The sequence below is a fragment of the Schistocerca gregaria genome, chromosome X, assembly GCF_023897955.1.
Source record: "Schistocerca gregaria isolate iqSchGreg1 chromosome X, iqSchGreg1.2, whole genome shotgun sequence".
NCBI lineage: Eukaryota > Metazoa > Arthropoda > Insecta > Orthoptera > Acrididae > Schistocerca > Schistocerca gregaria.
In genome coordinates this window covers 696,874,351-696,902,299 of record NC_064931.1, presented here as the reverse complement: position 1 = coordinate 696,902,299, position 27,949 = coordinate 696,874,351, and the positions used below count along the sequence as shown (strand labels likewise).

Sequence of the window (27,949 nt, the reverse complement as noted above, 5' to 3'; positions counted from 1 at the left end):
GTGAGTTCGTGCTTGGTACCATGGAGACCCAGCCTTTGCAGCACTTTTCTCTTCCATGCTGCATGTCTGTCATCCTGCTATTCTTTTTTCCCTCTCTCGGGGAACATGGCTGGGATATTTTTTGGGAATATTCCTGTATTTTCAGTAGCCTGACATCTGAACAGCCTCTCCATTGTTTTTTCTTTCTTCGTTCTACTTGTCCTATCCTTCCTCCACTTCGGTATTTGAGGGTACTCTTTTTTTCTTCTTCCTCCTATGCACTCCTGAAGGCCAGCCCATGCATCTGACATGTAACAGGTGACTAGGTACTGCGTTATTCCTAGCCCCATCTTGGGGAGGGGGGGGGGGGGGCGGAGACATTGGAAGGAGCACGCCATCGGAGACACCGACAGTCGTGGGGAATTTTCTTGGAATGAGCCAGTCATCATCATCTCAGTATATGTCTATTTAACGTGAACAGGCTGAGGCTAATGATTCAAAGACCCTGCCAGCTGCATGTTGGTTCCACATGGCTTCACGTATGAAGGCGGTCAGACCTTTGCTACGGTAAATTAATTTATTATTCAGAAAGTTGTTGATGCAATTGCCGATTCTGTGGAATCTTGCACTTTTACCCAATGACATTTTGCCTTTGGAGACAACTTGTCTCAAGCCCAACGACTACTTGCAGCTTTGCTACTTCACGGCTATCCTGTTTGTCGAGGCCCATCGAATGTTGAATTCTTCGGGTGGTGTTATTTACACTAGGCTGCTTGATGGTCTGACTGAGGCAGAAATAATAACTTACCCCTCTGATCAGTGTGTCACTGCAGTCCATTGAGTGATGAAAAAGGTAGATGCATCCTTAGTGCCCACATGCAATCATTTTGTTGTGTGTGATAGAGTAGTGCTACCGTGAAAAGGTAAAAGCAGGTTATGAAGTTATCAGAGTCTGACTGTACATTCCAAACCCGATGTGCTGCTACCAGTGTCATTGTTACAACCACATTCAAATGTCCTGTTGACACCTGGAAATATGTAACCTGAATGTCCTGTGTATCTTGACAAGTGGGCTGTCCTGAAGACCTGGGCGAAGGAAAAATTGATTTACCCTGTTGCTCGCAAGTTGTTGGCTAGTTGGAAACCCTGCGTTTCGCCATCTGGCACTTACAGTACTGTTCTTGCTACATCGCCATCCACAAAGGACATGGCCACACAGACAGCACCGCAGTTGTAAAATTGCCCAGTGTTACATTAGCATCCCTGTCTCCTTCTCTAGCTGTGCAAGAAGCCACCAAATCTTTGCCTTGCACAGCAAAATCACCTGCTACCCAACCAGCAGGTTGGTCAGGATGGAAAGATGACTCCCACAAAGACTTTTTACATCCCTCCAGCCAACAAACATCTGAATCTTCATGTGCCAGCTGTAAAGGCTCCAGAAATTCAAACAAAGGCAAATTTTTTTGGCAACTCAGAGGTTCTCTCAGTGGTGTCACCGTGTGATGACGTCTCCTGGCCCTCTTCAGCATCGCCAGTGTGCACTGCTAACAGTTTTTCTGCCCAGGACAACACAGACTGACCAGGTGAGAATGCCAATACCTCTATAGATTTCATGAACCCAGACCCTCCAACCTCTGTGCCATGCAGCAGTGTGTCTTTGAAGGCTGGCACTGTGCAGCCACCAAGGTGACACCCCTTCATTTTTTCCCCCTTGCCTTTCCCCATCATGATTGACCTCCAATGAGTGGAACATTCGTGGCACAGAGGAATTCTAGCTGCTCTTGGAATCACAGCATCCAGTTGTTCTCTGCCTCCAGGAAACAAAATTGCTTCCTGAAAATTACTTTCACCTCTCACATTTCTTTGTCCGCTTTGACCTTCCCCTCAAGAACAGCACGGGAGAGCTAAGCATCTCATTCAGGATGACATTTGTAATCAAATCATCTTCTTGAACACCCAGCTAAAAGCTGTTGCAGTCTGCATTTTCCTTCCTCATTTCACCTTTTCTTTTTGTACCATTTACTCTTCTGTCATTTGTTGTCATCAGGGCAGACTTTCTCCAGCTTATTGATCAACACCCTCATCCCTTTTTGCTGTTCAGTGACTTCAATGCGTACCATCCCCTTTGGGGCTCTCCCAGAACCTGACAGAGAGGTGTCCTCTTAGCTTACCGCCTTGATCAACTCGTCCTCATGTGCCTTAACACTGGAGCACCCATGTTCCTTTCAGACGCCACGTACACCCATTCCCATTTGGCCCCTCATTCTGCACTGCCCAGCTTGCCCATCATCTTGAGTGGTCTGTTCTCTGACACATACTTGAGTGACCATTTCCTATGTGCTATCCATTTGCTGATTCCTACCTTACATTTGTGCAAACCCAAATGGCAGCTTTTTAACACCGACTGGAGGCTTTACCCCTCTCTGGCAGCCTATAACAAACAACTTTTCCCCAGTTGTGATGGACAAGTAGAATACCTTAAAAACATTATCATTACCACTGCAGTAAGTTCCATTCTTTGTACTTCATCTTTACCATCCCGTGTCCCGGTCCCTTTGTGGACTGAGACGTACCACACAATTCACACATGTAGATGTACTCTCCACATTTTTAACCATCATTCTATGATGGCAAACTGTATTCATCATAAACAGTTACATGTGCAGTGTCGTTGCATTCTTTGGGATAGCAAAAAAGCTAGCTGGTTTTCATTGGCTGGTTCTTTTAACAGTTCCATTCCCTCTTCCTTCATGTGGGCCAAACTCGAATGGCTCTCTGGGACCAAGATCGATTCCCCACTTTCCGGCCTGACCATAGCAGATGATTTCATAGTGGACTCTATTACTATCTCCAACACCTTGGGCTACTATTTTGCGAAGATTTTGAGCTCCACCGACTATCTCACTCTGCCTCCCTCCATTGGAAACGAGTGGAGGAGGCTTGGGAAATGCCCTTCTTTTCTCATAATTCTGAGTGCTATAAAGCAGCTTTTATTATTTGGGACCTAGATCATGATGCTCTCACTCCATCCCAATCCTCTGCCCCAGGACCAGACAATGTTCACATTCCAATGTTGCAGCACATTCTTCTTGCGGGCAATCACTTTCTCCTTCATACATACAATCGCACCTGGGCAGAGGGCACATTTCCCAGATGCTGGAGTGAAGCTGTTGTCATACCCATACCTAAGCCCAGTAAGGACAAACACCTTCTATCTAGCTACTGCCCCATTTCTCCCACCAACTGGTTTTGCGAGGTGATGGAATGTATGATTCATGCCCACCTGGTATGCTGGCATGAGTCTCGTAATTTACTAACCACTGCACAATGTGGATTTCGAGCACAGCACTATGCATCTTACTTTGTCAACCAATGTCATGAATGGTTTTCTGCAGAAATACCAGACTGTGGCCATGTTTCTTGTTTGGAGAAAGCCTAAGACACCTGCTGGAGGACTAGTATCCTCCGTACTCTTCACATGTGGGGCTTCTGAGGCTGCCTGCCCCATTTCCTTACTGAATTTTTAAAAGACCATGTTTTCAAGGTATGAGTGGACACCTTTATCCAGGAAAACGGTGTGCCTCAATGCCTCATCCAGATGGTCATCGTATCTGGTATCACTGTAAACCCTCTTGTGGCCTGTCTCCCGCTGGCATCTCCGGCTCCCCTTTCATTGACGATTTTGCCATCTGTTGCAGTTCTCCGCAGACTTAAGTCTGTGAGCAGTGTCTTTAGTGTTGTCTTGATAGTCTTTACTCATGGAGCATCAACAATGTTTTTTGCTTTTCCACTGACAGAATTGCTTGTATGAATTTCTTTCAGTGCAGTGGGTTTCTTCCACAGTCTTTACGTCTTGGGCCTGTTGCTTTTCCACCGGTGTTTCATTTATACGTTTGCACATCTGTCCACCTTATGCCATCTCAATACAGTCCACCATTGTGGCATCTGTTTGATCACTGGCACCTTTACACTAGCCCAGTTGAGAGTCGATATGCAGAAGCTGCCAAACTACTGCTGTCACACCGACGTGATGTTCTCCTCAGCAGATTTGCATGCCGTTGGTCTGCCATGCCTGTCCATCCGTCCTATGCCGCCTCCTTTGATGACTCCTTTGACCACCAGTATGGGGCGCATCTCTCTTCTGTTACCTCCTCGAGTTCACTTTCGACTACTGCTCTAGAAGCTTAATTTCATGCTACCTACCACTTTCCTGATGGGTGCGAACCCTTCCCCACATTGGCTTCATATGGCGGCCTGTGTTCCTTGGACTTTATTCACTTCCTAAGAACATTACTCCAGACTCACTCTATCCCTGTAAGTTTCTAGACCTCTGTACGGAACGTCATGATAGTACCTTTGTGTACACTGATAGCTCTCCAACTGACCGTGGTGTTGGGTGTCGGGTGCGCCTTCATCATTGGCACTGACGATTTTCGATATTGGCTTCCGGAACACTGTTAAGTATTTTCCAATTTTGTCATTTGCCCTGACACCCTCACTGCCCTTTAGAGTCTCTGTGTACTGTACACCGTCCATCCCTTAATGCAATGGGTCCAAGAGAACTTTCACTTGCCCACTCTTGATGGCGCCACTGTGATGTTTATGTCGGTCCCTAATCACATTGATCTGATGGTAAACGAGGCCACTGACACGGCTGCCAAGGCTGCAGTCCTCCTACCTTGACCCGCTACTTCTTCCATTCCTTCCAATCTCTGTGTTACTGTCTGTCAGTGGGTTCTTATTTATGTCTGCTGTCTGAGTTACGGCCATTTTAGCAAGGACACACAGATATCAGCCTCGTTTTACTTTTTATCCATCATAACAATATCGCGAAGGACATTTAATCTTCAGTTCAGGACCTCTGTTGTCTCTATGACGTATTTTATGGACTTTTTTCCAGGAGAAAGTCCGTTTTCAGCTGTCTTTCCTCCTGTCGTTTAGGCTTACCATGTAGTCACTTGTAACTCCTCCTTTGTGTTTGTGTTCTATGGTTCTCACAATGGCGTGTATGGTCTTAGTTGTTTTTGTACCCTATACCAAAACAAAACCTAAAACATCTTGGGAAGCCAGTTCTTTTACTGTTAACATTGGACACGTACTTAAATTCTGTAGAAATTTTTTGACAGCTGTAAAATGACAGAGCAGTCCAATGATGTTTTATGTTAACTAGTAAGTTATATCTTAAGTAGTCAGAAATATTTTTTGGTAGAGATATTGTGTATTATGTAGATGTGCAATCATAATGTTGTTTGTTGTTTTTTGTGTAGTGTTCATCCCTTTTCTTTGCCTATTATGCCAATAAAGTTTTACAGGTATTTTTTATGTTTGATGTCCGTCTCTTTAGAATGTCATTCTGATACATACAGGGTGATTCAAAAAGAATACCACAACTTTAAAAATGTGTATTTAATGAAAGAAACATAATATAACCTTGTGTTATACATCATTACAAAGAGTATTTAAAAAGGTTTTTTTTTTTTTTTCACTCAAAACCAAGTTCAGAGATGTTCAATATGGCCCCCTCCAGACACTTGAGCAATATCAACCCGATACTCCAACTCGTTCCACACTCTCTGTAGCATATCAGGCGTAACAGTTTGGATAGCTGCTGTTATTTCTCGTTTCAAATCATCAATGGTGGCTGGGAGAGGTGGCCGAAACACCATTATCCTTAACATACCCCCATAAGAAAAAATCGCAGGGGGTAAAATCAGGGCTTCTTGGAGGCCAGTGATGAAGTGCTCTGGCACGGGCTGCCTGGCAGCCTATCCATCGCCTCGGGTAGTTGACGTTCAGGTAGTTACGGCCAGATAAGTGCCAATGTGGTGGCGCTCCATCCTGCTGAAATATGAATTGTTGTGCTTCTTGTTCTAGCTGAGGGAACAGCCAATTCTCTAACATCTCCAGATACTGTAGTCCACCAATTCTCTAACATCTCCAGATACTGTAGTCCAGTTACAGTAGCACCTTCGAAGAAGGCCGTCCAGAACTTTTCCCTTTGTACAAACACCCATTCTCTGTAAACTGTTTATACCAACGTTTAATACACCACCTATCAGGAGGTTTAACACCATACTTCGTTCGAAATGCACGCTGAACAACTGTCGTCGATTCACTTCTGCCGTACTCAATAACACAAAAAGCTTTCTGTTGAGCGGTCGCCTTCTTAGCATCAACTGACGCTGACACCTAGTCAACAGCGCCTCAAGCGAACAAATGTACAACCAAATGAAACTTTATAGCTCCCTTAATTCGCTGACAGATAGTGCTTAGCTCTGCCTTTTGTCATTGCAGAATTTTAAATTCCTAAAGTTGTGGTATTCTTTTTGAATCACCCTGTATTTCTGTGTGGATAAATTTCTAGTTCCTCCAGGCTGTTAAACCTTTATCTTTTGATATCCTATGTAGAATTTTGAAAGTGTTTTCGATTATGTTTCACTATGGTTTCTGTTTACTACGTGTAGGTAAAAACTTGATTGGTTGCTTTCATGATCTCTTGTGTTTTCTTTAAATCTGATACTAAAACTTCTTCCTGTTTGTCCAATGTGAAAACTATTGCAGTCATTACAGGAAATTTTGTGTACACATGGATTAGATAAGGATGTTGCCCTTTCCTGATCTCAACTTTGTTTGTATGTAGAAATAACCAATGATGATAATCAATACAATAAAAATTATTGACACCCCAGGTTGCATAAGTATGCATATTTTAAATTGATGATCAATAGAATCGTAAATTTAGTGCTTGAAGAACACACAATAAAAAATGAAATTACAGCACTACAATATTTAGCACAAAAAACAATTTCGAGCCTGCTATAGTACTCAAAAATCTACAAAGACCATACTAAACCTAAAGCAGACAACATACATGAAGATGTAACATTGAAAAGATTGGGCAAAACCAAAGCCAGATTGACATATGTACCAACAACATATATAGCCAACATATCTCACAAAATAAACAAATTGTTAAGGAATACAAAAAAGTACAACTAGCATTTCACACTATCAATAACTTATAAAGAAAGATGAGATCAGGAAAGAGGAACATCCCTATCTTTTCTAATTCAGGTGTATCCAGCATTTCCTGTGGTGACTGCAACTGTTTTTACTTTGGACTAACAGGGAGAAGTTTTAGTATCAGAGAAAGCCAGCACAAATGGTCACAGGTTTGTTTGATCCATGGGAGTGTGTGTCAGAAACACTGAAGGAATTCAACTTGAAGACTCTTGAAGATAGACATAAACTATCCCACGAAAGCCTGTCAACAAAGTTTCAAGAACTGTCTTTAAATGAGTACTTAAGTAATATACAACAACCCTTATGTATCACTCACATAGAGATCATGAGGATAAGACTACAATAATTACTGCACACACAAAGACACTGAGTCAGTCATTCTTCTCGCACTCCATACAAGAATGGAACAGGAAGAAACACTAATAACTGGTACAGTGGGACACGCTCTCTGCCGTGCACCTCACATTGGTTTGCAGTTTGCAGAGTGTAGATGTAGATGTAGATCTGAAGACCACAAAAAAGCTTGTGGAAGTGATCAATCCAGTTTTTACGTACACTTACAAAAGAAAAATCATAGAATGAACACAATCAAAAGTGCTTTGAAAATTCTACACTGGTTACCGAAAGGTCAAACTGTGAACATTTTGGAAGATCTAGAAATTTATGCACACACAGAGGTAGATCCAAATGACACTCTAAACAAACACAAAAATTATCTGGAAAACTTTATTGACATAATAGAAAAAGTAAATGGATAACTGTCAAAAACAAATTTCTATAGAAAGTACATAAGTGACCTATGTTAACAATGTAGTACCTAAAATACACTCCTGGAAATTGAAAGAAGAACACCGTGAATTCATTGTCCCAGGAAGGGGAAACTTTATTGACACATTCCTGGGGTCAGATACATCACATGATCACACTGACAGAACCACAGGCACATAGACACAGGCAACAGAGCATGCACAATGTCGGCACTAGTACAGTGTATATCCACCATTCGCAGCAATGCCGGCTGCTATTCTCCCATGGAAATGCCGGCTGCTATTCTCCCATGGAGACGATCGTAGAGATGCTGGATGTAGTCCTGTGGAACGGCTTGCCATGCCATTTCCACCTGGCGCCTCAGTTGGACCAGCGTTCGTGCTAGACGTGCAGATCGCGTGAGACGACGCTTCATCCAGTCCCAATCATGCTCAATGGGGGAGAGATCCGGAGATCTTGCTGGCCAGGGTAGTTGAGTTACACCTTCTAGAGCACGTTGGGTGACACGGGATACATGCGGACGTGCATTGTCCTGTTGGAACAGCAAGTTCCCTTGCCGGTCTAGGAATGGTAGAACGATGGGTTCAATGACGGTTTGGATGTACCGTGCACTATTCAGTGTCCCCTCGACGATCACCAGAGGTGTAGGAGATCGCTCCCCACACCATGATGCCGGGTGTTGGCCCTGTGTGCCTCGGTCGTTTGCAGTCCTGATTGTGGCGCTCACCTGCACGGCGCCAAACACGCATACGACCATCATTGGCACCAAGGCAGAAGCGACTCTCATCGCTGAAGACGACACGTCTCCATTTGTCCCTCCATTCACGCCTGTCGACCACTGGAGGCGGGCTGCACGATGTTGGGGCGTGAGCGGAAGACGGCCTAACGGTGTGCGGGACCGTAGCCCAGCTTCATGGAGACGGTTGCGAATGGTCCTCGCCGATACCCCAGGAGCAACAGTGTCCCTAAATTGCTGGGAAGTGGCGGTGCGGTCCCCTACGGCACTGCGTAGGATCCTTCGGTCTTGGCGTGCATCCGTGCGTCGCTGCGGTCCGGTCCCAGGTCGACGGGCACGTGCACCTTCCGCCGACCACTGGCGACAACATCGATGTACTGTGGAGACCTCACGCCCCACGTGTTGAGCAATTCGACGATACGTCCACCCGGCCTCCCGCATGCCCACTATACGCCCTCGCTCAAAGTCCGTCAACTGCACATACGGTTCATGTCCATGCTGTCGCGGCATGCTACCAGTGTTAAAGACTGCGATGGAGCTCCGTATGCCATGGCAAACTGGCTGACACTGACGGCGGCAGTGCACAAATGCTGCGCAGCTAGCGCCATTCGACGGCCAACACCGCGGTTCCTGGTGTGTCCACTGTGCCATGCGTGTGATCATTGCTTGTACAGCCCTCTCGCAGTGTCTGGAGCAAGTATGGTGGGTCTGACACACTGGTGTCAATGTGTTCTTTTTTCCATTTCCAGGAGTGTAACTTATGTTTCAAGATGTTTTATGGATGTAACCCCATCTAGACACAAATGTTATGTAAGATAGAAACTCATAGTACTTAATAAACAGACATAGAATAAAAATATATAGAAATGTAATGTCAACAGGAACACTTGAAAATGGCACATGTGGCAAAACAAGGTTGTTGTGAACCATCAACAAGAAATTAAGAAAATTGCAGCTAATTGAGTTAACAATATAAAGATAGTAATATATCATGACCTTATTCAAACTTGGGCTCAGCAGATAAGTTAGATATTTTGGAAATGCTTCCACTCAGTCCGATAGCCCAAGATCATGCCCATTTGGATGCCAGATGACTCACTCTGTTTACGCATTATGATGATGACTGCACTTTTCTATAAAATTTTGGGAGAATGGCGGAATATCTGTAGCTTGCTAGTATGATATTTTGGAGCAGTGTGTTCTGGCCATCCTCAGGTTAATACTGATGAGCAATGCTAAGCTCCCCTATTTAAAATCCCACTGGCACATGCATGGTATCTTAGTTGGCAATGCACATGCATTGTTTGAGCACATGTGCTTCTGCTGTAAATCTGTGTGCCACTCTGCATGCCCTCCATAGTGAAAGCTTGCCTCTTCGATATCAAAATGATTGTCTTCGCCCAGTAAGATCACAGGAGAGCGCCGATTATGCAGAGCGCAAAGCATTTCTGTAATCGGCTCCCATGCAGTATTTCACTGGAAACTGCTGTCTCGAGTCATAAGGGATTCACACAGTCGTATTGCCACTGATCCACTGATAACTGAGCCCTAAATCTTCCATGGAAGAACTGGAGAAACCAACATTTGTCTTGGCTATTTCAAAACCGACAGTACTTTGGCCATATATTGTTGATAGTTTTATAGTTTGGCCACATGGACAGTTTCCATGAGTTCCTTCATTTTCTGAACTCCATACTTGGAAAAAAGTGAAATTTACTGTGGAGCTGGAGAAAGATGGTTGCTTGCCATTTTTAGACGTCTTGGTGTGATGTAAGAGTGAGGGCACAATTTGGCATTCAGTGTTTAGAAAGGCCACTCATATTGACCTTTATTTAAATCTACTGGTTGCCACCGCTATGCACAAAACAAGATGGGAATTCTAAAGACCTTGAACCAATGAGCACATACTATTTCAGATGTATATAGCCTGGAAAGTGAATTGGAGCACCTGTAAACTGTGTTTCTGAACAACCGATAATTGTCTTAACAAGTACAGAGAGAGCTACAGATGACGTACAAACAACATAGCAAGGAAGAGAATGATGCCTTCAAAACAACTGCTTGTTTATTGTATATTGAGAATGTATCAGCTAAAATATGCAGAATGTTAAGAAGATACAAAATTAAAGTAATCTTTCGACCTCATTCCAAAATACCAGCGCTTTTGGGATCTGTTAAAGAATATGTAGAGTAGCTCAGAGCAGGTGTTTACAGGATTCTGTGTGGATGCAGCAGATCTTAGATAGGGCAAACAACACACTCTTTGCAGGATTGCATTATAGAACATCAGTGGCATATGCGTCCTCTTCGCGCAAATAAGTCTGCTATTGCTGAACACTGTATTTCCACTGGTCATTCAATTATATTTAATGGAACAAAAATTGTGGTCCATACGTCAAACAGCTGAGGAAATAAGACTGTCTGAATCCCTTACGAATCAAGATGGCAGTTTCCAGTTAAATTCTGCACGGAACCTGATTATATAAAAACATGGTGCTCTGCATAATTGGTGTTATCCTGAGATCTTATTATGTGAAGACAGTCGTTTTGATATCAAAGAGGCAAGCTTCCACCACAGAGGATCCGCAGAGCAGTGCATAGACTTACAGCAGAAGTACATGCGCTTGAGCAATGTGCACATTACCAATTAGGACACCACTCAAGTGCCGGCTGGATTTTAAATAGGGAATCTTAGTGTATTGCTCGTCACTATTTGCCAGAAGACTGTGCCGAAATGTTGTACCAGTAAGTTGTAGACATCTGGCAGTTCTCTTGACATTTTATAGAAAGTGTACACCAAAAAAGTTTTAAAATTCAGAATGACTGCACTGTTTTCTGTAGCTCCATGACATGCTTTGTATACCCTCCACTGGTAGTGCTGCCACCTCCAACCTGCGAGTGATTATTGCACACTGACATAGAACATCAGTTGGTGGTCACGCTGATGTGACTGGAATGTGTATACATAAATGAGTTAGTGGATAACAACATTGGAAGTTCCACGAGGCTTTCTGCGGATGATGCTGTTGTGTACGAAGAAGTCGCAGCACGAGCTAACTGTAGTGAAATGCAGGAAGACCTGCAGTGCTGAGTATCGTCAGTGCTTGGTCACAAATTGGTAGTTGATCCTTAACATAAATGTAATATTTGGGGCATAAATATGTGGAAGAACCATTATTGTATCGTTACATTAATGCAGAACAGTTACTGGAATCAGTCACATCCATAAAATATCTAAGAGTATGCATATGAGGTGATTTAAAGTGGAATGATCACATAAAACTAATTGCAGATAAGGCAGGTGGCAGGCAGAGATTCACTGGAATATTTGTCAGGAAGTGTGGTCCAACCAGAAAGGAGGTATCTTCCAAAACCCTCATTTCACTGTTACCTGAATATTGCTCATCAGTTTGGGATCTGTGCCACATAGTATTTATGGAGGAAATAGAGGCGATTCAAAGATACATTGTGTTACTTGTTCACTTATTAAGTTTGAAAGGGTCATGGAGAGGGTTGGCCAATTCCAGTGGCAGACACAGAAAGAGAGGCATTTGGCATTGTGAAGTTCCAGGAGTGTATTTTCGTATAAAAATCAGTCAACATAATGCTTCTTCCCACTTACATTTAGCAAAAAGATCATGAAAGTAAAATTAGAGCTGCAACTGGAGCAGGAGAGGACAGAAGTGACACACCATAAGGTGGCTTATGGAGTATATGAGTAGAGGTAGATGTAAGTGTAGCTGTAAACAAGAATATGGATGTAGAAGATGCAAAGTTGTGTTCTCCTCAAAACGTTAAATATCAGTGTCGGGCAACATAAAATTATTTTTTTGACCTTGTTCGACATAATTTTCTTCTTGTTTCTGCAACTGAAGTTCAAAAAGAGTGCAATTTGATACTAATGAAGAGGTCCTACAGTTGTTGGATGATGAACATGTAGAGCTTGGTAAGAAAAGAATCATGTTTGCAGATGGCGGAATTAACTGAGAGTGGTGTAAGTTAATTTAAAGGAGTAAAGTGATTTTTGAATCAATGGAACCATTGGTTAGAGCCAATTTCTTTGTATGACTTATAAGTAATTTGTTGTAGCATCCATAGTTTTGTTTGTACTTTTATTTCTCTGCTATTGTCACAAAAAGATAGCTTACAAACGTACCAGTTCAGCCTAAATAATTTTTTCTATGAAAAGCTGGCAGTGCAGTAAGAATTAGAGTAAGGCAATATGCGAGGAGAACAGCTCAGGTATACCGTTTTGTTTTGATCTTCAGCACTCCTTAAATTGTAATCTTTAATTTAAACACTGTTTTTGAAATTCTCACTTGCAGTGCTGGTTATGCGCGCAAACTAGTTCTGCTGCCCCTCCCCCGCACACACACACACACACACACACACACACACACACACACACACACACACACACACACAGAGAGAGAGAGAGAGAGAGAGAGAGAGAGAGAGAGAGAGAGAGAGAGAGAGAGTAATTCCCCCTTTTTTTTTCCTTTTCCAGGCTGCTAACGGAGATTATTTCTCTCATTACGTCACAGAGGATTTTGACAGGTACGTTAACAGGAAGAGACGTGATTATGTTCATGGAAATCACATAGAGATGCAAGCAATGAGTGAGATGTACAATCGTACTGTCGAAGTATTCTGTTATGGAACAGGTAAGACATCAACATCTCTTTAAAATTAACAGAGTAATTTCTGTCTAAAGTCTCAATCCGCAGAATGATTTATTGTGCCATTCTACTAATGGAAGACCTGGCTGCTTAAACTTTCCTTTTCACAAGTAGCATAATTATTATTCTTTCCCTGAAACTGTCGACAGAGGTAGTTAGTGGCTCCACATAGTAAATGGAAGTTGAAGCTTGATGGCTGTTGGCTTTTCTCTTTATTGGGATTATTTTATTTTGTCCTGTGAATTTTTATGTTCCTGGAAATATGGATCTCTGGACAGAATCTAAATATAGTTACAATCAAATAATGACAGCAAAAGCTTCTACTCAGCAGAGAGATATAAATCTACTAAAGTTGACACTAGTAAAGTAATTCTGCACTTGAATAACAAGTGAACACATGGGAGGATGTAAAGTAGTTCAGTAATTTAACAAGCCTTTTACCCTCTCCTCTACCAATGTTCTTGAACTGTGATTTTTGGTAACACCCTCTGTAAAACTTATCCTGGGCACATCTTATCACTCGTAAGTCTATGGTGATGTAACGTTCATCATGTCTGTAGTATTCATTACACTGCTTGTGCCTCTGACACCCAAACCTTCAGATGTCAAACAGTCAGATTGGTAGCAAATGTCACATGTTGACAGAGTATCAACCAAATCTCTGATATAGTTTGTACCATGTGCTGTCTTCCTGGAGAATATGCATAAACAGTAACTAATAAGTAACATCTGAAGTACAGAGCACAAGAAATGCATTATTGTGAGCATATGTTGTGTAGAGCGCTTGTGGGGAAGTCTGTGGAGCATTAGATCGTCGTACCCAGGGTCCTGAGTTTGAGCCCTCATCATGACAGTTTCTGCGCTATAGTGGGTGTGAATCTGTTATGTGGGACAACATGTTCCTGACATGTAAAAGGCCTGTTTGGAGTTTATAGCAATGTTTTATTGGCTGTCCACTTTCACTTAATTTATTTGAAAGTAGGAAACATACAGAGTACACTTATAGTTCCACAGAATAAATGTAAACAATCAAAACAGAAGAATAAAGAATCAGTTACATGACGTGTGGAAGTATTACTAATAATAATAATAATAATAATAATGTCTGAGAAAGAAAAGAAATAATAATAATAATTCACATATGTGATGCAATTGTTTCTTTATTTTTCTGTTCCATTCGTTTGTTTATTCTGTGAAACTACAAATGTACTCTATAGGTTCGCTCTTTTCAAATAAATAAAGGGAAAGTGGACTTCCAATAAAACATTGCTTTTACATGTCAGGAACATGTTGTCCCATGTAACATTTTCACATGTACTACACTAAAACTCAAACTCGTTACCCTTTGTACAGCAAACTAATGCTCTACTGGCTTTATCACAGGAACTCTATGAGATAAATGCTTGTAGTTATGCTTTTCCTGTGCTCCTTACATCAGGTGTTACTATTTATTTTTCATTTACATACATGCTCCTGGATGACGGCACATAGCAAAAACTATATCGGAGTTTTGGTTGATGCTCTGTTGGTATACAACATTTTGTATCAGTCTGTCTGTCTGACATCTGGAGGTTTGGGTGTGAGAGATGCTAAATTATGAACATGTTTGAAAGACCAGTCATTTCTACCTTGGTTTCATATATCCAGGGTTCCTGAGCTGGAGAATAGCCTGCTATTTATCATTAGAAACTTTGCTTGTGCTTAACCAATATCAGTTGAGAGCAAAGACTGAAATTGATGTTTTCTGCAGAAAGGTGCACTTCGTGTAACTGGTTGGATTTTGGGAAAGGTAGCAACCTCAATAATACATACAATGTATGAGAAACAAGCCTCCAGCCACACGTAGCATGAATATAAGTTAGAGCATAGGATGGCACTTGTTGCTGTGATAGTGATTTAGATTAGTTAATGACCCATACATCATTTGAATGATTCTTTTATCAGACTGGTGCGGAAGAAGTCACTTTACAGGATGTGTATACATGATTAGTTTCAATGTTAATGAGTATATTTGTCAGCCCTATTCATATGCAACTACACTTGAAAACTACTCCTTTCCTAGCCAGTGATAGCTTTGATAATGTGTAATAAAGATCTTTTTGCTTTAGTGTTGTAGGTATGGATATCATTATACAGCAACAGCAGGGGAAGAAAGCCAATTTGCATTCCCTGTACGTACACAGTGGAATCATTCCAGATGTGAAACGGGTCCTTCCAGATGCCACGAAGAGCACAGGATGCAGCCAACTGCAGGTGGTGGCTCATGTCGGTACCAGTGATGTGTGTCGCTTTGGAATGGAAGAGATTATTTCTGGTTTCAAGCGGCTATCAGAAGTGGTAAAGGCTGCCAGTCTTGCTTGTGAGATGAAAGCAGAGCTCACCATTTGCAGCATAGTCGACAGGCCCGATTGTGGACCTCTGGTACAGAGCCAACTGAAGGGTCTGAATCAGAGACTTAGATGGTTGTGCTACCATGTAGGCTGCAGATTCCTCCATGTGCAAAATAGGGTGGTTGGATTTAGAGTTCTGCCAAATAGTTCAGGAGTCTATTACATGCAGGAGCTGGCTACACGGGTAGCTAGGGCTGTGTGGTATGGACTGGGCAGTTTTTTTAGGTTAGAGGGTCTTGGGGAAACACAGAAAGGGTTTCAGCCTCAAAGGGTGTAGGTCGAACAAAGGAAGAACGTAGATGTAGGAACCATCAGTATGACAGTTGCAAATTGTTGTAGCCGTTTTGGGAAAGTACCAGAGCTCCAAGCCTTAATAGAAAGCAATGATGCTGAAATCGTTACAGGCACTGAAAGCTGGCTAAAGTCAGAGATAAGTTCAGCTGAAATTTTTGTGAAGACCTCATGTGTTCAGAAGGGATAGGCTAAACACAGCTAGTGGTGGAGTGTTTGTTGCTGTTAGAAGTAGTTTATCTTGGAGTGAAATTGATGTAGATAGTTCCTGTGAGTTAATATGGGTAGAGGTCATTCTTGACAACCAGAATAAAATAATAATCAGATCCTTTTACCAACCTCCCAACTCGAATGATAAAATTGCTGAAATGTTCAAAGAAAATCTGAGTCTTAATTTCAAACACTTGCCCAACTCATATAATTATAGTTGGCGGTGACTTCAATTTACCATTGATACGTTGGCGAAAATACATGTTTAAAACTGAAGGTATGCATAAAACATCATCCAGAATTGTGCTAAATGCATTCTCTAGAAATAATGTCTAGTGATCCATTCATGTGTTGTGAAAACACATTGATCTCTTAGCAGCAAATAATCCTGAGCTAATAATGAGCATCAAAACAGGTACAGGGAGTAGTGAACACATGGTTGTTGTGGCAAGTCTGAATACCGTAACTCCTAAATCCTCCAGAAATTAACAAAAAAAAAAATCCTATTCAAAAGAAGCAGATAAAAATTTGCTTGATGCCTTCCTGAGAAACAATCTCCATGCCTTCCAAAATAAGTGTAGACCAGATGTGGCTTGAATTCAAAGAAATATTATCAACAGCAATTGAGAGATTTATACCAAATAAATTAACAAATGGTGGAGTTGATCCCCCTTAGTACACAAAACGGGTCAGAACACTGTTGCAGAAACAGCAAACAAAAGCATGCCAAATTGAAATGCACTGAAAATCCTCAAGATTGATGATCTCTTACAGAAACTCGAAATTTAGTGTGGACCTTAATGCGAGTTGCTTATAATAGTTTCCACAATGAAACTTTGTCTTGAAACCTGGCGGATAATACAGAGAGATTCTGGCCATATATTAAAATATGCAGGCAGCAAGACGCAGTCAATGCCTTCTCTGTGATGTTAAGAAAGTGATTCTTAAAAATACTTGCAACTTGTGAATGTGTCACAACCTTGTTGTGTAGTTTGTGATGACAAACTCATTTCACATAGACAAATTATGGAGACTTACGTGAACTTACTCTTGGTATAAATTTGTATGAATGTACAGTTTATATTTGTTAGACTTGCAAAAAACTTTTACATGGAACAGACGAGATAAAGACTTCTCAAATACTGGTAGTCGCAGTAGGAAAGACGAGATTAATTCAAAAAAATTGTCATTGTGCACATTTTTAGGTATAACAGTGTGCAGATTTCCCTTGCAGAGCAAGTTAATAAAGTACAACAAATATTACATATTACTAGAATCACAATCATCATCAGCCGCAGCATCAGTAGTATTTCCCCTATAAGGAAAATGCTAACACACAGTTAATTTTCATGGGACGCTCCCTCTCCCGCCCTCTGTTCTTTCTGCCCAAAAACCTCTCCTATATTCTTTGTGTTTCTTCTTCCTCTCTTTTGTCTATTTCTTTCCTTCTTTTTCTGTTTGCACAAATTTCTGTCTCCCCCCCCCCCCCCCCCCCCCCCCAATCCCCCCGTCCCCACATCTGTTGTCTTCTGTTCTTCTGTGGAGATGTTCAGTTTCTTTAGGTCTTCCAGTGTCTCCTTTATCCAGATAGTTTTCTCCCTATTAGTTGTCCTATGTAAAAATGTTCTGTTTTAGTCTGTCTCCAGTCAACCTACATAGTGTCTGTAGCACTTAGCTCCTCTTTTTCTGATGATTTTAATACTCTGTCTGTTCATACAGTTCTTTTATCAGGCAACTTATCCAGATATCCACTTCCTGAACTGCCCTCTAGGTTTTTTTCCCAGTATTTTCCTCTCCTGTTTTGCTATCTCCTTGCTTTTCAATCTCTTCATATTGCTGTTTCTATGGCCTTTAAGGCCTCTGTTAAGACTGGCATATTACAGTGTCATAATTTGCCATTGATGGCTCCATGTAAGTCTTATGTAAGCTTTCTGTAATTTTTTGATTCTTTCTGTATAGGACATAAAGTTCAGCTCTGTATTCTATGTAATCTATCTCAGGTATTTGAAACTTCCTATGTTTGTTATCTTTCTGTACATGGTTTCTGGTGGGTGTCTGTGAATTTTGTCTCCATGTACAGAGTTTTTTCATAAGAGGTTTGTAGTCCTGTTTCGGCTGATATTTGGTGTAGTGTCTCTAGAGCTTTTTGGTTTCTTCTGAGTTGTTTGTTATGATGGTGATATCATCAGCAACGGCCAGACATTGTAGGTTGACGGTTCTTTCCTTATCTCTGCTGTTGACTCCTTTGTCCTGTGTCCTGATTATTTTCTCTAAAACTGTGGTAAGTAGAATGGGTGACAGGTCATTTTCCTGTCTCACCCCTGTCTTGATTTCCAAATGATTCCAACATATCTCCCACAAATTTGACTTGGGCTGTTGTAGTTGTTAGGAATAGTTTTCTGGTACTGCTGTATACCTTCATTTCTCCCAGTGTGTCGAAGAATACTTCTCTATCTACTGAGTCGTAGGCCTTCTTGAAGTTGACAAATGTTAGTGTGGTGTTCCGGGACTGCATGATCTTCTCTTCCTGAACCCTCCTTGATATTCTTCTTTCTGTGGATCTATCTGAGGCTGTAGCCAATTTATCAGGGCTTTGGGCAGAATTTTGTGTGTAACGAGTAGCAGTGAAGTTCCTCTGTATTTATTGGTGACTGTTTTATCTTTCTTCTGGAGGGGATTGAATTGGGGCTGACATTCATTCTTTTGTTATCTTTTCCGTTTCCCAGGTATCTTTGATGACTGTGTATTATGGGTGTCATGTTTTGATGGCCTGATTTTCAGATTTTTGAAATGGGTTCATCTTCTCCATGTGCTCTGTTATTTTTCAATGATTTTATTACCTTCTGGATTTCTTTGTGTGTTGGGGTTTGAAATCCAGATTAGGTTTTTGGTTTTTCAAACTTTTAGTATATGTCGACACCGGCCGGTGTGCCCGAGCGGTTCTAGGCACTTCGGTCTGGAACCACGCGACCGCAACAGTTGCAGGTTCGAATCCTGCCTTGGGCATGGATGTGTGTGATGTCCTTAGGTTAGTTAGTAGGTTTAAGTAGTTCTAAGTTCCAGGGGATTGATGACCACAGATGTTAAGTCCCATAGTGCTCAGAGCCATTTTGAGCCATATTTGTCGGCATATCACAGTTGAGTACTGTATAAAAGTACTGTGCCAATATATCGGTTCTTTTTCACATTCATATCCGGTGTTCCATCTTGTCATTTTGAAGCATAATCTCAGTAATATCTATACTACTATATAAAGGTAAGTTGTTGTTTTAATGTTGTTACCAAAAATCTCATAGCTCTTGACCAGTTTGCTTCAAATTTTTACATAATACTCTGACATTCAGAGAGACATAGACTACAGTTTTTAAACAACAATGTACAGGTTTTCTGTTAAAACCCACTGTGAGAAAGAAAATGCTGTGCTGTGCTTTGGATATGTGCAGTTTCGTTTTCTTTCTCAGTGAGTTTTAATTATAATAGTAGGGCATTTAAGCTATTAGACATATCGCTTCTCCCGTCTATATTTTTTCTTTATATATAATTTTACACTAAAGTTATATGCAAAACAATGTGTTGTTTTGTTTTCTTCCTCGTGGTTGGTTGTAACAGAAAACGGAAAAGTTCTACTTGTGGCTGACTTTCTAATCCTACCTGTTTGCAGATTAAAATTATGCAAAATACTGTCATTAAAGCTACCATTCTCACAGATCCAGCGGGAGGAGGTTTCTCTCTTACCCTGTATACCAATGATCCCAACTGATTTAGCCATTCCTTTTAAGTGACTTTAATTCCCAATGGAGCTTTAATGGGCAAAAACAGTGATCAAGGCTGAAGGTCAGAGAGGGGAGGGGAGGGGGCGGGGCGGGGAAGGGAAGATGGGGAAGAGAGAGATCGGGTGGGGAGGAGGAGGAAATGAATATAAAGTGGGAAGAGAGAGTGGGAGGAGGAGGGAGGATAACAGGGAGAGGGGCAGAGACAGGAAAATGAGGACATATCACTGATTTAGCAGTTACGAAGCATTACTTGGTTCGCTAGTCCTGTAATGTTTTCTCTGACTGTGATGTTAAATTTTGTTGTGTTTCTATTGAAATCCTCTTCCGTCTCCTTAAACCTATTATTTTCCTAATGTCTTTTTTTTCTCTGCAGATTATTTTCAAAGAAGTTTTCCGTAACTTGATGATTTCTTCCCATTTTTCAAATTTTTTGGCTGTTAAAATTTTTTACAGGCTTTTATCCTTTATTCTGTGGCACTTTACACCATGTGTGTTTCCTTTTTTTGTGGTGGTTACTCCAGTTTTATCAGGTCTTTCATGTTTTGACAGTTCTGTCCAGTCATTACTCTAGATTTTCTTCATTTTTTTCTATTGTTTCTTTGTTCTTTTACACTATATACTCTGGATATGTTCTTTAAATTCTATTGGTTCTCTTGATTTGTCTGTTAGGTATAAATTTCACTTTGACTGGGAGTAGGTGATAAGATTCAAATTTTAATTGACTTGTTAAAAAGTGTCACACACACACACACACACACACACACACACACACACACACACACACACACACACACAAAATCAATTTTAACACAGGCTTTCACAAATTAACTCGTAACTTTAATAACATTTTCAGAACCCATAAATATCTTCCATGGAAAACATAAGACAGATAATGAGCCTATAAGATTGTCATACCACCGTGGAAGTCACTATAACAGCATTGTTGATCCTTATAAAGCAACAATAGGTGTTGGCTTGGGTTTACCAAGCTACACACCAGGACTTGCAGAAAAAAATTTAATGAAGGAAGCTGTGAGTGTTAGTGAAGATTTTCATATTGAGCAGGTATGGAATTTAATATTCACAATATATATCTAACTGTTACTAGACAGATGCTAATGTATTTTTATTTGCAGACAATGTTGGAGGATAAACTAAGAGCTACTGACTGGGAAGCCACAAATGAAGCTATAGAGGAGCAGGTGGCTAGGGAGAGCTATTTACAATGGTTACGAGACAATGAGAAAAGAAACAAATCAAAGGTAATTGTTTTTTCTGTTCTAAACTTTTTCTGGTATAGGAATATGTCTTCTAGTGCTACATTACACAATGTTTTTAAAAAAATGTGTAAATAATTGAACATATCTGTTCCAGCTCCCAGTTACAGAGACTGGCAGCTCGGCAACTGTAACTTCATCAGAACTGAGATCATCTCCTAGAGGCAGATTTCCAGGACACGGATCACCACCGCGTTCAGACTTGACACGCAATTCTCCAAAGACTGGTGAAACTCATTTAGATGCAGCAGTAGCATCTTCATCTGAGAGCAATAACTCATGTGGTGACCACAAGCGGGCTGCACATTACCAAGGGTTTCAGCTGTTGGAGACAGCATCATTCATGAATCATCTGTCGCCTGAGCTTTTTGGTTTGTAAAAAATGGAGATTATGTGTAATTATGTGTGATGATAAAAGTGAAATGTTAGAAAATATGTGTGTGTGTGGGGGGGGGGGGGGTTGAGGAAAAGGGGGGGGGGAGGAGTGGATGACGGTGGCTCATATGCCTGTGAATATATGGAGGCAAAAGCATGTTACATCATGTGGGGTGTACGAAGTATTGTCTATAATAGTTGTCTGAATTATTCATCACTATTATTAATCTGATATCAGATCTTTTTTACTTTATTCAACTGATATGTTACAGGGCTGACTGAATGGGAAGATGCTGACATTTTGGCGCAAGTATTAGCTACTTCACAGCAGGAATACATGGATAACTTAAAGAAACAACGAGGGCCAGAAGAGATGAATGATCAAGAGTCTATAGACAGTAACCGACCGTCGACATCACGGTAACAAATAATTCAGCATATTGTAAGAGTGTCAGCAGTGAGCATGCGTGTGTGCATGCATGTGAAAGTGTGTTGTGGCAGAAAGACATGTATTCTTCAATCATTTACTTAAAACTAATTGAAAAAGCAGCTGCCTTATTAAAATATATTAGCAAAAGTTTTTGCAGATAAGCATAGTGCAAAAGTGTAGATAGTTCCGGAAACAGAGCACAAAACCTGCAAGGAGTTGTGACATGCATAAAATAACAGATCAAATTAAGTGAAATATGAGACATCACCATTTTTTCATCACTTGCATTGTAATAGGTTTGTGTTCTGGATTTAAACAATTTGTCACTGTGATGTACTGGGATAGCCAGTCCCTTTCAGACATTTAAGAAGATCCATCAATTCCAGTCTTTCATATCATTTCATATGAAGTAATGGTTACACTAATCAGTATAAGACTAATAACTTTATTGTACAATAATCATGCTGCAACGATTAGTTGCATTTAGAGTTTGCTATCTTTTCAAATAAGAGGAATAATTTGTGAAAATAATCATCTGATCATTATGAATTAGCCATGATTGAGGAATCAACTTTTGAGTAAACCCCTAGGGGTTATTCAAAAAGTCTGGAGGAAGCTTAGAAAGCATTGTGGTTGTGATCACATATTATCCTGCAATTTTCAATCATGTTTACCAGATAATGATTAGAAAATTTTGTGATAAAAGTGTCACTCAAGTACCAAGCAAACCTTACATACATAAATACATACATTCAAAAGCAATAGTCACAGATTAATAAAATTGCTAATATTTGTCAGTACTAGAAGTTATTTATGTTGTTGTTATAAGTTTCATTTACATATTCTGGCAGTTATGAATCACAGTGATGAAAAATCAGTATCAACTATTTACTTTTTAAGAAATGCAATAAAGAAAATTTTGACAAACTCAGATGTGCAGGCTGTATTTCCGTAATTGAAGGTGACTGACCATCACAATCACTTCTGTGAATTTAAAATTTATCCAGTAAAGAGGGGTAAAACAAGTAGGTAGGCTTATGACAGCAGGCAGGTGGTAAGAATGTAGTACTCAGAGTTATTGCTGAAAGAATATTGTAATCGAATGATGTGAAGATAGACACCAAGATAGGAAGGAAGAAAATGGAATATAAATTGATATAATATTGTGCTTTGCTTGTTGTTATCATTAGGAATAGGTAAGTGTACAGTACTAACAACAGGTTGATTGTTTCTCGTACGTAGTGTTGAATTTTGTAGGACATGTTTTAAACACTCTTCAGTTAATGTGTGCTGTGGAGCAGTAATAAGTTTAGGCAGTTATACTAGAGAATCTGGAATTACTTTATTTTTGAAAAAACTCACAGTAATGATTGACCAGTATCTATCAAAATTTCGTGTTGGGTTTTCGAAGTCCCCACGGTTGGTGCTAAGCCCTTACTGTATTGTTGTGTTGGGCACTGTCATCATTCAGAATTCTTCGCCCAGGATTTTAGATGAGTTTTTGCAGGTTCTGTTATATCATTGTCTTGTTAATTACTGGCTGGTTCCCCAAAATATTAATAGCTTATTGGTCCTCTGACCATTTTAACTTCACACAGTAGTGCTGAGACAATCGGGCCATGATATATTAGGCCACAACTTTTCTACCCAGCTAAATAAAATTTTTCTTAGGGACATTCGTTTGCTGTAAATAGTTCAAAATCTTTTACATTGTGCTTGGGTATGAGGTCTTGTAATTCAGTCTATCAGATATCTTTGGGTATTTACATCAGATATCTTTGGGTATTTACATCTGTTCCGTTACAGTATATCCATTATTGGTGTAAATGTTCCTTACACATGCTTTAGTTACCTTTTTGTATGCTTATCTGTATTTTCCCATTTGGTCTTTTATAATATTTTCTCCATGTATTTTGTCACAAGAAGAATGAAATGTAATTGTAATACAGTGATTCAATTAAGTTTTTCAGATTTCAAACTGTTTAACACAATTTCTTGGCACTAGTTGGCTGTAATGTATCGCTTTTGACTGGTATACATGCCTTGCAATAGCATCGATTTGAAAAAAATATATATCGGTTTTTAATTATTGTGGTTTGGTAAAGTTTGAACTAAGTTAAATTTGTTTATCTAATTGTAAAAGTACTGCATTCAAAAAGCGCTGTGGTTAATTGACATTCTACATTCTTGTGTCAATGTCTGTTTACAGGTAAACAGTATATGTCATTATCAGATTGATCTGTTCCTAATTCTATTGCTGTGTCTGTGTATTTGATTGAGACTGACACTGTTAATGAGATCCATGGTTTTGCCGATTACATTCATAGGTTACAGAATTCGAAGGTCAGTGTGTGATGAAACAATCTTTAAGCTTTCTGTTTATTCTTGAGCACCATCTAAGATATAGAATTTGGTGCTGCAATTGAGGTGGGATATTGTGTAGTGATGAAGGTTGGACAGGCTGTGGGCGAAAGGGTGGGAGTGCCTCCCGAACACCACCAAAAAAAAAAAAAAAAAAAAAGTAGTTGTAGGAATATGGCAACCAGCTTTGACATCTGTACAAGCAGTTCCCCAGTTTCCTGAAATGTTGTTGCAGCTTTGTGGATGTAACAACTTCATACAATATCCATTTATGGATGAGTTGCCTCATATTGTTTATAAAGACTACTTCAGAGAACAGAGGTAAGATTTCATGGTTATAGACTTTATAGAGTTCTGTTTCCTTTTAGCTGTGTGCTAAAGTGAATATTGCCACAGCTATAGTCACTTATTTCATCATACTGTTCTCAGTTTGTTTTTGTATGAACTGGATGATTTTAGAGGACTTTCTAATCACTTTGTACTGTCTCATTAACATGTCAGTTAGCATTTTGCTATACAATTACTGTACTTGCTTCCGTCAGTGGTAATTATACTTCCCTGTCGTCTGTCTTTTCCAAGAGCACAGTTTTGTATCAGTTGAAATTGTGCTATCCTGTGATCTCATTGCTATACACGCTATTGTCAAACAGCATTCTCTTATATTTTCTCTTCTCAATCACCTGAAGCTGTGGGTTTTATGGGGACAGTTTCAAATGATTTGAGAGTTTTGTGGAAAGATTTCATCAATATATTATAAAAAATTATATTTGTTCCACACGTAACTAGTTTTGTCACTTTCTGCACAGAGTGACACATTTAATCTCTTCTTACTCTTAATGGTCCAAGTATCTCCCCCCCCCCCCCCCCCCCCCACACACACACACACACCTTCACTTGTATTTGAGAGAGATTGTGTCCATATTCTTATCCAATCAGTCTGATGCAGGTTTTTCAGAGACTCCCTCACCCAACTCCAGGGGAATGCTGGTGTGATTCCTTCACCATGAACAATTCCTTCTCATTCTTGTCTAATTTGAGCTTCCACTAAGGCTCTAATGACCTAGGCAGCGAACTTAAAAACCTCGCATTTATTTTTACACTATTTTCGTAGCGGAATATTGCTCACTTCAGTTGCTTCTGACAGGTATCAGTCGTGTATTACTTTTATTTTTGGTACTTCCTCAATTTTTTTTATTAATTCTTAAACATTCCTTCAGTTTCAAGGTGTTCTGGATTACAGTTGGTTTATTATTAGTGTGTGTGTGTGTGTGTGTGTATTATATGGATCTTCCCCTATTTATCAGTTTCTGTGATATATTTCAGCTTAATGGAAAATTTTGTAAATTCATAAATTTGAAGCAAGGCATCTATCGTGTGTGGATATGTATAAGATATAATCATCACTGTGGTAAAAAAGACCATTTTAATCTTTTTTTGTGGCACAGATATGACAAAATTATACTTTTTGTACATAATGGTATTATGTAAGATTTGCAAATTGAATGTTAATTTTTTAAAATTTTCTTAAGGTAATCATTTGTAAATACTGGTTAACAACCATATTGTAATTAGCTATGACTTGCAGCCAAATTATAGGCATAATATTTGCTTAGCTTTTCTTAAAATTAAGAGTGTAACATTTTGGCAAAGCATGAAATTGCCTGTCAATTTTCAGGTTCTGTGTTATAGGGAAGACATCAGTTTAGAATCATTTTGTGGAGTGAAGTGCATTAAAACAGAAAAAAGTGACTTAAAAGTTGTTAAATTTGGCAGAAAATACATAGTTGTCTGTCAACTGTTTTTTTGTAATAACTATCTAACAAAACATGGAAACAAGTTACGAATTCAGTCACCAGCATTGTTTCTACTGTATTCGTGGAGTTCTGTGACATATCATTTTGTAATCAGATTAATATGAACAGCATAATAATGTATAAATTTCTGATACTTGTATTTTAAATTTGTTTATCATGTGTATGTAATTTCAAATTTCACCCAGTGAAACAGAACATCGAAGACACTCTGAATTATATACCTCTGAAAAGTGTGAAGTGAGGGGTGTAAGAAAAAGTTGATTGTATTTTTTAATTAGTGAGAGCATTATTTGATTTTCTTGAGTTCAGTTGAAATTAAATTTCAGCACTTATAAAATTTTCTCAGGCTGCTTGAAGATAAGCTTCTGCTTCTTCCTTTCATTTCAGTACTGCAGTTGATTTATTACAATTATATTTTCCTCTGCTGTAATATTATACTGGAATTTGTAAGTTTTTATATTCAGTGACCCACTCTGTGATATTTTAAGAGGTGTTGTTGATAAAGTTATGTTGACAAACAGTATGTGCTCTGAGTAAAACACAAACACCATACACTTTTGTTAATATGTTCATGCTTCAGTTTTCTGTTGTTTGTTTATCATATAGTGACCTTATGTTATAAATCTGTTCTTTCCTTTCCAAAATTATGCATATTTAGTTGTATATTTTTATAGTTATATTGATTAAAGTTTTGTTATGCCTAATCTGTTTGTGCTTTCGTTCATGTGTATTTATCGTTTTCTTTTAGAGATATTTAAAAGGCAGTAGATAGTCTTCAGAAGGACAGAGGCATAAATGTGTTGCCATTATTCTCCTACAAATGTTATATTGCAGTCTGCTGCAATGTTAATATTAAATCTTTTGTTTCACTTAATTTATTTTTAAAAAAATCTAGAACTTTAGGATCACATACATGTGTAAACATGGTTGAAAAATTAGTGGAACAGAACTGCCTCCATTGAATTTCTAAATACTGCAATAAATACATACTTTTGCATATACAATAAATTTGTAAATGTGTACTGCCTGTGTGATAGATTACTGCCATTACAATTTAGATGTAGACCATTCACGTATTGTTTGACACGATTTTTAATTAATAAAAGACTAGGTAAAGAGGTGCGTGCGTGCGTGTGTGTGCGTGCGTGTGTTACAATCAGTAAGAGTGTTTACCAGCTTTATCTGTTTTGTGGAAAACACCAATTCTTGGCCCAGTCGTGCCTTCCTGAAACTGTAGAAGGTGCTATAACATTTCAGAATTTTTTAATAGATATGTTTGAAACTTTTTGTGATATTTCTATGTTTTCATGAGTACACTGTCCTTTGTTGCAGTATGCCATTTTTGTGAAAGTATGTCTGCAGTCTGCGTAAGGACAGTGTAATCAGATATATTCGTTTTAAGATGCCTTGGAATATGTAGGCAAGTTGCTATCTCTGCCTAAATATTGTGGTGACAAGTTTTTTATGTTGATTGTGTATGTAAACTGAGGAGCAAAACAAGACATTTTAAAGTGAGAGATTTTGTTTAGCTGCTACTCTGAAGACATCTCATAACAGTTGATTATTTTTCCACCTCCCCTAGCCCCACCTGCATCCCCCCCCCCCCCCCAAACACTGGCCTAGCACTTATGTTCATTGTATAAATCCATAAACTGTTGCATAAAAACATTGATAGTTGGACACCATAAAATTCTGTGCAACAGTGTAATTGCAAGTACCTACCTACTCTGAATTTTCAGAGTTCATAAAGACTGTGATATCATGTAAATATGACCACTGGCTTACATGTGGTTTTTATCCCTATAATTTTGTTTTCTTTGCCAGTTTGAAATTTGCTAACAGT

General features: G+C 39.6%; 1 protein-coding gene across 2 annotated transcripts in view; it reads left to right on the top strand.

Moving 5' to 3' along the window:
* The window catches only part of LOC126297599 (OTU domain-containing protein 5-like), a 97,628-nt gene extending 70,007 nt beyond the window's left edge, over positions 1-27,621 (top strand). For both annotated transcript variants that reach the window (XM_049988580.1, XM_049988581.1), the window contains exons 5-9: positions 13,014-13,170; positions 20,703-20,914; positions 20,986-21,111; positions 21,224-21,497; positions 21,774-27,621. In XM_049988580.1, the coding sequence (XP_049844537.1) occupies positions 13,014-13,170; positions 20,703-20,914; positions 20,986-21,111; positions 21,224-21,497; positions 21,774-21,925 (921 nt within the window). In that variant the 3' untranslated portion in view covers positions 21,926-27,621. The remainder of the gene's footprint in view (positions 1-13,013; positions 13,171-20,702; positions 20,915-20,985; positions 21,112-21,223; positions 21,498-21,773) is intronic.
* Positions 27,622-27,949: the final 328 nt, after the last annotated feature.